Below are 12,743 nucleotides of genomic sequence, written 5' to 3'. Positions count from 1 at the left end.
GTGGGTACCAGTTGTAAAAATTAGGAATCCAATGCTAAATTCATTTTATTTTTTTTGAAAGCAATTACTATTATTTAAAATTTCCTATTAAAAATTTCTAATAAATATTTTGATTTGAATAAATTCTAATTATTTTAGTTGAATAGTTAACTAACAAAAATAGTGATCGATTATAAATATAAGTCAGATATAAATTTGCTCGAAAAATTAAATCGGACACACTAAAATGATCAGCACAAAATATACTTATTGAAAAAATACAACGTTTCTTTAAATTCTGAAATAAGTTTGCACCGGTTAAAAGGCTTAGACGAGTCAAAACGCAACTGAAACAACTACTGAAAAATACAACGAGCACACCAGGTTAAACTATATGAACCGTAGATTAATAATACTGCCGTCCGCAATTTTAATTTCGAAACTTTTTATCCGCTGATTTTGTCCGTACTTGAGAAAATGATTCAACCGATTTGTCTATATTTTCAATAAATTTATTCTGACAGATATTTTAGTTATTATTCATGATGGAATGCATGTCGTGTTGTGCATATGATGCAAATTAAAAATGAAATCAATTTTACAAAAATTTAAATATGCCCAGACAAAATTGGGGTATGATAATAACTACCATTGAAGAAGCTCGAGATATCAACAACATGAAAGTTGATGAACTGATGGGATCTCTTCAGACCTTTGAGTTAGGGATCAATGAAAAATCTAAAAAAGAAGAAAAACATAGTTTTTGTTTCTAATATTGAAGACATTGAAGATGAATGTGACCTGGATACAGGTGAAGGGATATCTAATGATATTGTATTACTTGAAAGACAATTTAACAAAGTGACAAAGAAGATGGACTAGAAAACAAGATCTAATGTCAAGAACAAGCCATTCGACACCAACAAAAATCAGAATTTTGGAAGAAGGCCCTAAACTGAAGAAAAGACTAACCAAGGAAAAGTAACCCAATGCCATGGATGTGAAGGGTTTGGTTACATAAGAGCTGAGTGCCCCACGTATCTCAAGAAACAGAAGAATGGTATTGTAGCGGGGTTTTCGTTACCTTTAGGTTTATTGACTAAACCAAAAGTCAACATACAATTCGAGTCGCCACCGCACTTTTATTTATCCAAAGGAAATGCTAAAAAGCGAACAAAAGCCAAGTAAGAAGTTTTATCAAATCAAAAACTAATAAAAATGTCAGAGATCTAGGTAAGGGGTTGGTTATGAAATGGGAAGGTTTTACGCACTCAAAACATCCTTAGTACTCTAAGGGAACCCTTTTTGCACACATGTGTTGTAGGTTGGTATTTGTGAAAATATGTGCAAAAGATTGGAGGGATGAGAAGAGAATATATTATATTTACAATTTTGTTGTTTGAATGGATGAACTCATTGCCTACGTACCATCACAAAGGTAGGATCAAAACCTCGTAGTTCGGGGTAAAAATACAAATATTGGTGAATTGATTTGATCAAAAGCCTTATGGTCTTTTGTTATCAAAGGTAGAAAACTCAACCTAAACCAACAATCCACCATGTGAGGAGAGCTTCAACATACTAGTGAGGGGTTAACCCTATAATAAGTATGGAAGACTTATAATCCAATCACTAAGGATGAGGTGAGATTTACATCAACCACTATGATAACTCAAACCTATGACTAATGTTTATGAAAATGTTTTAATAAGGTGGTCATTGGAACCACAAAAAAAAAACTTGAAGTGAGTTACATTTACAAGTTAGATTTATTTACAAAATAAAGTCAAAGTTGAATTAAAATTTATTCATAATGAGTATTTATGAAAATGATTTTTGAAAAGTCAAAGGCTTAAGGCCTAGGTTTCTAATTTGAAACAATGTCAAAGTTTGAAAGAAAAGGTTTTGGCTTGGTTAGAATGAGGAGAAGAAGAGAAGGGCTAGTCCTAAAGCATACAAAGATAAGAGAGAAGATGAAACCCTTGGAGTTCCTTTTTTTGAAATCATAGAGATGATTCAAGATGCTCCCTTCCTTTGGACTTAGCAAACACTCAAGCAATCAAACAAATATATTCAAGCTCCTAGGATCTCCATTTGACTTGTCTCTCTTAACTTAGTTACTCATGACAATGGTCCTTTTTTACTATCTCAAGATGGAATCCCTATCACACAAGAGCAAACATCAAAAAGTTCACAACACAATAAGGGGAATGGACAAAGAAATAGTTTAGATGAGAGGTCCTTTAAAGTCAACTTTGAGATTTAGCATTCTAAAGGCATGATGCCTAGTTGCTCTTCAACAAGTTTAGCATTCTAAAGGCATGAGGCCTAATTGCTCTTGAACTCCTTTAAGCATGGGTATGTCCTAATTATAAGTCCTTTCTCCTTTTTGCATTGGGTTCACACAAAACAAAGACAAAACAATCACAAGACAACAATATATTTATATACAATAATGAACTTAAATGAGCAAAAGAAAAATGGCATAAACATAAAATATGTGCTCAAGTGAGCAAAATGAAAAGCAATATGAATAAATGAGCAAGAAATAAAGTGCATTAAAGTAAAGAGCAAGAAATTAAATGCTCAAATTAAAGTTAGTAATTAGTGAGGTTATGTTAGTTTGTCATAAGACAATGTAGCACTATGTTAAGCAATCGTAAGTGGACTAATGTAGTAGTCACACCTATCTGAGGTCGGTCAATAAAACTATAGACAAATAAACACAAGTTAGAGATCATGACTAGTAAGCCAAGCTCCACAAACTTGCCATGCCAAAAGAAAAGAGAAAGGGTCTTGTATGGACTTTAGGTTTTTTTGCTTGACCAAGAAGCAACCTATCTTGGACACAAAACAACTCACTTGATCTTAGATCAAGTTGAGTTTGGTTTGGATCAAAGAAGGTTAAACCTCTCATTTGTCAAGACCAACCATAAGACATTAACTCATTGGCCAAAAATAAAAAGAAATGGGATGAAGATGAAATGAATGGAAAGAGAAATCAAACAACAAATCCAATTGATCAAATGTGAACCAAGTCATCATCAATCAATGTCAAACAGAAGAGAAATGAAGATTATAAGTCAACAAGTCAAACATATTTTTTGGGTAATTTTTGAATTAAAAATAAATGCAAAATAAAATAATCAAAATATGGTCAAACCTCAAATTCAATTCAAATCAACTTCAACAAGTCCAATTAAATTCTCATAGGTCTAACATGGTCAAACAAACTTTGACAAATTTTCTCAATAATTTTGGAAATCAGAAACTATTTTAAAACAATTAAAAACAATAAAAAATAACAAGATATGAATTAAAATCTCAAATCAAATAAGAAATTGATGAGACTATTTTTCATTGATTTATCATGATCCATAGGTGTTAGGAAAATATTTTTTGGATTTTTCAAATATCAAAAAGTATTTTAAAATGAATTAAAACTACTAAAAATCAAATAATCCACAAAAAATATTAAATGAAGTCACAAAAATAATTAAAAATCAAAATATGAAACTAGATATTTCAAGAATTTTTTTTGCATTGGTCTCATATTTTTGTGACTTCAAATAAAATATTTATGAATTTTTGAAAATAAAAGGAATTAATTGAAATTAAAAGAAAATAAGAAAAATAGGAAAATCCAGCGCCATCAGATCATCTCATTAATTGACGTGGCAATGATCACATGGCTCTAAGGCGCGGATACACGATGCTCTCAAGTCAAGCGCGCAACACATTGTATTAAAACAAGTTAACATATGCAATGACCAAGATTAAAACGTTTCAGCATGATCCAAAGGCTGGGAGGCTACCACGTGGGGATGGTGGTGGAAACCACCATCTTCTCCGGCGATTCAACAAGATCCGTAACCAAGCGCAGGAAATTAAATTACAATGAAAATAAAAAAGGAGGACATCAAAATGAAGCTGAGGTGATGTACATCACCCCCGTAATCATGGATTATCCTCACAGTTCCTATTTAGAGAGAAACATGAGCTTGAAGATCATGGTGCATGAACTGAAATGACACGATTTGCAAAATTAAGACCACCACTGGCCTGCCTCAAGCATGAGAACTTCAGAAAACCACAGAAACACAAGGATGCTACATTATTTAGCAAGATCTAGATCAAGAAAGTTTGGTGTTCTACCTCTGAAATGAAGCTTCAAACAGTACAAATTCTCCAAGCTCTTAATCTACTTTTGCCCTGGAAGTGTGATGATGATGCTAGGTTAAGAAATTGAGCTTTGAAGATCAACTAATGATGTTGAAATCCAAGCTTGAAAGAGAAATAGAAAACTGAAAATTCCTTTAGTGAGGGTTTGGATTTCAATTCAGCAGCAATTCAGATCTCCACTTGGTTTCCAATTGAATGAGAATGCACACTTATTTATAGCTGAAATGTGATGAGAAGCATGGTTCCCTCATGTGCATGGGATTTGAATTCCCCTTGCATGGGCCCGTACAGGTGCATGTAAGACCCAATGATGGGTGCAAATCCTTGTTGAGACCATCTGGAAATGAAATGGACATGCAATTGGAGTGGCATTAGCTTGCACATCAAGTTTTAATGTGAAATGCAAAAATGAACCTAAATAGAAAGCTCTTCGAAACTCCCCCATGGAAAGCCCAACAAATTAATGTGAATAATGGTTGGAAAGCTCTTGAAATAAGGAACAAAAGTCATGTTGGGCAAAAATTCATTTGGAGTTTCTAGCTTAATGAAAACTGGCTGTGAAAGTTTGGGTACAAAACATGTTTAAGTCACCTTTGAAAAATTTCTCTAAAAACAAGCATCTTCAAGCCCTTCTGTTTCTATGATGCAAGCCTCAATGAAAAAACCTACAACATCAAAATTGTAGATCTTTTCAAGATGATCAATTTGGACTCAAATTTTGTATCATTAGGATTTTTCATGAGAAAGTTATGGGCACTTGAAGCTGGGCATTTTTCAAATTCAATGACTTAGGTCAAAAGTGACCTATAATGTTTTGTATTATCACATGTATTTCTTTTAGGATTATGAAATTTTGTCCAACATAACATTTGAATTAGACATATTAATATTTCCAATGCAATTGGTTTAACCTCAAAATCATAAAAATTAAGGAAGTTAGGTCCTTGGGAAGTTGACCCAAAGTTAGGGTTTCAATCAAAATGACCTATAATGTTTTGAAATGAATGATGACCTTACAAGCTTCAAATGGATTTTTGATGAACATTAAAGTTTTTCATATGGTTCTTAAGAACATTTTTTCTATTAGGGTCATCTTTATTTCATAAACAAATTAGAAGTTGTATCTCAGTGATCTTCAGTTTAGTCAGATGACTTGACTGGTCAACTTCTCAAGGCCAAACTTCAAATCTTGATGAATGAATGATTTAGGATTCTCACATAGGCTCATGTATTCATAAAATAATGAATGAAAGAACTTCCCTTAATTAAATTTGATCATAGGTTGAGGTTGCTTCATGAGCAAGGCATAGTCAAAGCACAGTTGAATTAGGGTTTCCTTGGGAAACAAACCTCAAGCCATTTGGGTTATCTTGATAAAATTGGAAAATTGAGATACTTAGGAGACATATATGATGATTAGGAACTTTGTGGACCATTGTCATGCTTTTTCTCATTTTCATCTAGCCATTTCATTGAGCTTAAGAGCCTCCTATGAGAATGGGAGCACATGATCACTTGAGCTTTAAAACAAAAAGAGTTAGTGACATATTTTTGTGATTTTGGTTAGTAATCAAATAAGAGAAGCAATAATATATAATTCAAGTATGCTTGGTGATCTCAAGCCACTCACACAAGTCCCAACCCTAGGGTTAAGGAGCCAAAACATGTTATGATCCTTGAGGCAATGCAATGAGCAATGATATGATGCCATGAGGGATCTTAGGGTCAAAATTGGGGTCTTACAGGTATGTCTGTCTCTTGGTCAGAAGATGATTCTGAAAGTGATCTTGAAGTGGAACCTACCAAACAAGTTACTGCCCTGATTGGAATTTGTGACTCTGATGAGGACTCTGATTGTGAGGAACTCACATTTGAGGAACTTGTTGAATCTTACAAGGAATTGTGCCTCAGAAGTGAAGAAGTCTGTAAACTGGGAGAAGATCAAAATAAAGTTATTGCTCAATTACAGGGAGAGAAAGTGAAACATCTATCTATTATCTCTGGTATGAAGAAGGAAGTTGTATTGCTCAATTCAAAACTTGACAATATGACTAAATCTGTAAGAATGCTTAACAGTAGTTCTGATGTGCTAGATGAAATTCTTCAAACTGGTAAGAATGATGGAAATGTTCAAGGTATAGGCTATGATAATCTAGGTGTAATGAATAAAGGAAAAAGGTTTATAATGAACTTTTTTCAACCTAAAAGAAAAACAGGAACGACATATGTAAAATCAAATGTTCCAACATCAACAAGGGCATCAAGAGGTTTAATCAGGAAGCAAGACCCAAAGATGGAAGTGTCATCACTCTGGGAAGTTTTATCTCATAAAACCTATTAATACAAGTTTTATGGCTATCCCAAACCTGCTTCACAACCAATAAGAAAACAAACTATGGTTAAACCAAAGAAAAGATGGATTCCCATAAATGGTATGTCATGACTCATAGCTCACACCTCCCTCGGAGCCTCTGCTATAAAGGATTGATATTTCAATAGTGGCTTCTCTAGACATATGAGCGGTGTCAAGAATTTTTTGGTGAATATTAAGTTATATTCTACTAGCTATAGTTGGACTATCCATGATTGCCTAGTCTAGATGATGTACTATTTGTTAAAGGACTGACTGCTAATTTGATAAGTATTGGTCAACTTTGTGACCAAGGTCTCAAAATGAACTTCAGTAAATCTGAATGTATGGTAACAAATGAGAAGAATGGAGCTATCATGAAGGGAGACATATCAAAAGATATCTGCTATCTATGGACTCCTAAAGAAACAAATCATCTCTCAACTTGCCTAATGTCAAATGAGGATGAGACTAAGTTATGGCATCAAAAGCTTGGTCACTTACATCTGAAAGGTATGAAGAAATTTGTGTCATATGAAGCAGGCAAAGGAATTCCCAAACTGAAAATCGAAGAAGGAAGAATCTGCGGTGAATGTCAAATACGGAAGCAAACAAAGATGTCACACAAGAAGCTCCAACATCTGAGCACTTAAAAAGTTATGGATCTACTTCATATGGACTTGATGGGACCTATGCAAGTTGAAAGTGCAGGAGGAAAGAGGTATGCCTATGTTGTTGTTGATGACTTCTCAAGGTTCACCTAGGTGAACTTCATTAAAGAAAAGTCAGAAGTGTTTAAAGTGTTTAAAGAACTCTGTCAAAAGATTCAAAGAGAGAAGGATAATGGCATTGCCAGAATTAGAAGTGACCATAAAAATGAATTTGAGAACATAAAGTTTGAGGAATTTTGCACCGCTGAAGGAATTAGTCATGAGTTCTCTTCACCCATCACCCCTCAACATAATGGTCTGGTTGAGCGCAAGAATAAGACCATTCAAGAATGTGGTAGGGTCATGTTTCATGCTAAGAAACTACCATATCATTTTTGGGCTGAAGCCATGAACACTGTCTGTTATATCCTTAATAGAGTGACTATCAGATCTGGCGCATTAGCCACATTGTATGAACTATGGAAAGGAAGAAATCCAACTGTGAAATATTTCCATGTATTTGAAAGTAAATATTATATTCTGGTAGATCGTGAGCAGAGGCGAAAAATGGATCCTAAAAGTGATGAGAGAATTTTTCTAGGGTACTCTACAAACAACAAACCATACAGAGTTTTCAACTCCAAAACCAAGGTAATGATGGAATCCATAAACATTGTTGTGGATGACTCAACTAACGAAACTGATGTCATAGATGATGTTGAAACATCAATGAATGATGTTCCAGAAAATGTTGTAGACTTAAATGCTAAAAATGAACCTATAGAGACTGAGTCAAAACAAAGGGCCTTCCATCATAATTCAAAAAGATCATCCTAAGAATCTTATTACAGGAAATCTAAATGAAGGGATAATTACCAGATCAAGGGAAGTTGTGTCAAATGCCTGTTTTGTTTCTAAATTTGAACCTAAGAATATCAAGGAGGCCTTGAATGATGAGTTATAGATTAATGTTATGCAAGATGAACTTGGTCAATTCAAAAGAAATGAGGTGTGGGATTTGGTTCCAAGACCTGAAGGAACAAATGTTATTGGCACTAGATGGTTGTATAAGAATAAGTCTGACGAACAAGGGGTTGTTACCAGAAACAAAGCCATACTTGTTGCTCAAGGATACACCCAAATGGAAGGAGTGGACTTTGATGAAACCTTTGCTCCAGTGGCTCGCATGGAGTCTATCAGATTGTTACTTGGAATGACATGTTTTTTAAAGTTCAAGTTGTTCCAAATGGATGTTAAAAGTGCCTTTCTAAATGGTTATCTAAATGAAGATGTGTATGTTGAACAACCAAAAGGGTTTATTGATCCTACATTTCCAAATCATGTGTTCAAATTAAAGAAGGCATTGTATGGTTTAAAATAAGCCCCAAGAGTTTGGTATGAAAGGTTGATTGAGTTTCTCACCAACCATGGATATAGAAAGGGTGGAATTGATAAAACTTTCTTTGTCAAAGAAAAGGATGGAAAAATTATGATATCTCAGACTTATGTGGATGATATTGTGTTTGGAGGGATGTCAGATGAGATGGTCCAACATTTTGTCAAGCAAATGCAATCTGAGTTTGAAATGAGTTTGGTATGTGAACTGACGTACTTCCTTGGGCTCCAAGTCAAATAGATCGAAGACTCCATTTTTCCGTGTCAAAGCAAATATGCAAAGAGTATTGTGAAGAAATTTGGGTTGGAGAATGCTAGTCACAAAAGAACTCCCGCACCTAGTCACTTAAAGTTATCTAAAGATGAAAAAGGCTTAAGTGTTGACCAAAGTTTATATAGAAGCATGATTGGTAGCCATTTATACCTTACAACAAGCAAATCTGATATAACTTTTGATGTTGGAGTTTGTGCTAGATATCAAGCAGAACCCAAAGTGAGTCACGTCAATCAAGTAAAAAGGATTCTAAAGTATGTAAATGGCACAAGTGAGTACATAATGTTGTATTCCCATGATTCAAATTCTATGTTAGTGGGGTATTATGATGCTGATTGGGCTAGTAGTACTGATGATAGGAAGAGTACCTCTAGAGGATGTTTCTTCTTGGGAAACAATTTGATTTCATGGTTAAGCAAGAAACATAATTGTGTATCCCTATCTATTGTTGAAGCTGAGTACATATCAGCAGACAATAACCCCCCTAAACTAATATGGATGAAACAAATATTGACTGAATACAATATCACACAAGATGTCATGACATTATTCTGTAACAACTTGAATGCTATTAATATCTCAAAAAATCCTATCCAACACAGTAGGACTAAACACATTGACATCAAGCATCATTTTATTAGAGAACTTGTTGAAGACAAAGTCATAACACTTGAGCATGTGAGCACAGAGAATTAACTTGTAGACATTTTTACCAAAGCCTTTGATGCAATTCAATTTGAAAAATTAAGAGGAAAATTTGGGATTTGTGTTAATGAGCATTTATAGAAATTACAACTATTTAAGTGTGTCTGACAAGAGTCTAGCTCTCATCATTACACTGGACATGCTTACATAAACCCTTTACCTCGTTGTGTATCCTTTTGGACAAAAATACGCTACCCATTCCATTCAAACACCTTATTACTCTCCAGACATCTGCGTTCACCCTCTCTTAAGAGTCTTTCCCTATTCCATTTGCATTAAGTGTCAACTAAAACGTTGAAACAATCTTCACCCATACATATGCATGTACTAACTGAAACTAGTGGATAATCTTCCCCAACTATTAGGGAAAATGAACCATTCCAAATGATCAACCTGGAGGATGTGGTCTTGGATGTTGCTCCCTTATCCATAATTCATCCATCCTCTCAGAAGAAAGCTACGCCTTTCGTATGTAAAAATGTCAAGACTTATGGTAAGTCTTTTGAACCTATAATCCCCAGTAAAGATAAAACTGTTGTTGAAGAAGAATCTAGGTCTAAAGGGTCTGAGATGAGAAACCCTATTATGAATGTTGACGGAACTGAGAATCCAACGGAAGCGGGAAGAAGAGCCGTTGATAAGGAACTTAGGAAGTTTATTACATCTGTTTTAAAGGAAGTAAACTCATATATTTTGTCAGATGTTCAGAAATCTTTGGCAAAAGAAACTAGACCTGACAATGAGTCTAGTGAAAAAGTTGAGGAAAGTGTTCCTGAACATGATGCTCTTGAAAGAAGGAGTAAGAAGAAGGAAGATGGGTGTGTCCCTGAGCATGCTTCTCATGATATAACAAGTAAAAAGAAAGTTGATCATGATGTTAATTTTGATAAACTAACTTTTGATGAATAACCCCTTACTAGTATTGTAACTCCCGGTATAACCAAGAGACTGCAAAGACGTAAAGGAAGGGTAGTGTTGTTTGAAGATTCTCCCTCCTGGGAAATGAAAAGAAAATCTGTTGGTTTGAAAGGCACTCCTTCTAGAAGCTCCATAGGAAAATCTCATGTTGGTCCTACTAGATCATGAAGTAAAGTTGGTACCCCTACTAGAAAGAGAAAAGTTGTCTCGTCTAGTGATTATGAGTTTGATGTAGAAAAGGATGTCCAAGACATCACACCTGTAAAAAGATCTGCTTACAAGAAGCCTCATGTTGCTATGCCCGAGGCTCCACCAAACAGTGTTTCTTTACACTATGTAAAGAATGTTGAAAGGTGGAAGTATGTCATCCAGAGGAACGTGGCATTGGAAAGAGAATTGGGTAAGGATGCCCTTAAATGTAAGGAGGTCGTAAAACTTATAGAAACTATTGGGTTGATGAAGACTGTCACACAATTTGGCCATTGCCATGAAAGCTTAATAAAGGAGTTTATGTTGACTATTCTTGGTGGATGTGATGATGTGAAAAGTGTTGACTATGGAAAAGTGTATGTCAGAGGCAATGTCGTGACATTCTCTCCAACTGTGATCAATAAATTTTTGGGAAGAACAGAAGAACCTCAGGCTGAGCTAGAGGTCATAAATGACCAAGTGTGCAAAGAGATAACTGCCAAACAGGTTAGACACTGACCAAAGAAAGGGAAGCCGCCTGCTGGAAAGTTTAGTGTCAAATATGCTATCCTTCATAGGATTGGGAATACCAACTGTGTACCCACTAATCACACCTCAACCATCTCTACTGGTATTAGGAAATTTATCTATGTTATTGGAACAAGCAGAACATTTGACTTTGGGAAACACATCTTTGAATAAGTTTTGAAACAAGCCTTCTCTACTGCTATAAAAATGCACATATGCTTTCCATCCCTCACATATGGAAACATCCTGAACCAACATCCTGGTATTTTACTACCCATTGATAATGTGAAGAAAATGGACTCTCCCTTATCACTCCACTACAAACTGTTTGCTGGAACACATGTCCCAGATATTGTCATGACATTTTCTCAGGTACCTGGCCCTGCCACTTCCAAGAAGAGTGTTATTGCTCAACTGAAAAAGACTTATAAAGAGTTGGAGGATTCCATCAGGTATAACACTGCAACGAAGATCAAACTTGATGGCTATGATGGCAGAAGAGAAGAAGGAAGCTGAATAAGGTGGTGATGGTAATGAAGGAACTGATGTTGAGGACTATGCTGGTGGGGATGATGCTGAAACTGATGAAGAGAAAGAAGATGAAGGAGAAAAGTATAGAACTGCTGACTCAGATGGTCGGGAAAATATTTGATTGCTGTTTTGTTTTGTTCTTTATTTGATTATGTTTTGTGGTCTGTGACCAAGATTTTATGCACCCTTAGGTGCCCCCTTATGTGTGATAGTTAACTTTATGAATATGGTTTATCTATTTTGGTTAGATGCTTACCTTTGTCATATTATGGCTAAAAAATGGGGAGTATTGTTTGTGTGTTCTGACCACTAACCACTAGCCACTGACTGCTAGGAAGAGTTCATGTTCTAGAACTTATTGGGTTGTTGTGTTGTGATGTCAACATAATGTTCTGACATCAACTTGTCTGAGTAATTGTTGTTGTGAGAAGGTTCTTTTTGCTGCTGCTTATTCCTCTGATGTGGTACTTGGACAATTCTTGTTTGCTATGATTGATCCCTTGAGAGGGAGTCCTGGTTATGTGAAACATGGGAGTACAAAATTGTCTGGTGAGATTGCTTGTTTACCTCTGTGATGTGTGTGTTTGATTTGTTTTTCAAACCTATGTAGTTCTGTTTGTAACCTGGACTATAATGCTGGTGTGCAAAGGGTGTCTGGTTGTTTTAGCCAAAATTTGCCAAAGGGGGAGATTGTTAATTCCTTGTATTTATGATTGGCAGTAATTTTGGTAAAACTAACTTAGCTGCAACATGTTAAACAAGATGTCCTAACACGTGGATTCGACATCCTGTCTAAAATAGGTTTTTACTCTTGGTAACATTTGATTGATTAACTGATTACAAAATATTCTAGGAATATTAAGTAATCCCATGCGGCGCACCAGAATAAGGAATCAGGGATTCTAATTGATTTTAAACTTATTCTATTTTCTAAATGTTGAGACATTTTAGGAAACATTTGATTGTTAACCTAACAGTGTGCATCTGTTTCATTGAGTATACTAGGCCCAAATCCAGTTCAATCTATGGCTATATATAAAAT

The 12,743-nt window shown here is 35.1% G+C and overlaps 1 protein-coding gene across 1 annotated transcript; it reads left to right on the top strand.

The window, feature by feature from the left end:
• The first annotated feature begins 9,919 nt into the window (after positions 1 to 9,919).
• On the top strand, positions 9,920 to 11,686 carry LOC127095377 (uncharacterized). The gene is made up of 4 exons (XM_051034080.1): positions 9,920 to 10,353; positions 10,456 to 10,604; positions 10,689 to 11,149; positions 11,543 to 11,686. Exons 1-4 carry the CDS (start codon positions 9,920 to 9,922, stop codon positions 11,684 to 11,686), a joined length of 1,188 nt encoding a protein of 395 aa, XP_050890037.1.
• The last annotated feature ends 1,057 nt before the right edge of the window (positions 11,687 to 12,743 follow it).

Source organism: Lathyrus oleraceus, chromosome 6, assembly GCF_024323335.1.
Source record: "Lathyrus oleraceus cultivar Zhongwan6 chromosome 6, CAAS_Psat_ZW6_1.0, whole genome shotgun sequence".
NCBI classification, from domain to species: domain Eukaryota; kingdom Viridiplantae; phylum Streptophyta; class Magnoliopsida; order Fabales; family Fabaceae; genus Lathyrus; species Lathyrus oleraceus.
The sequence above is the reverse complement of the archived record's forward strand: the minus strand, read 5'-3'. Positions and strand labels throughout refer to the sequence as shown.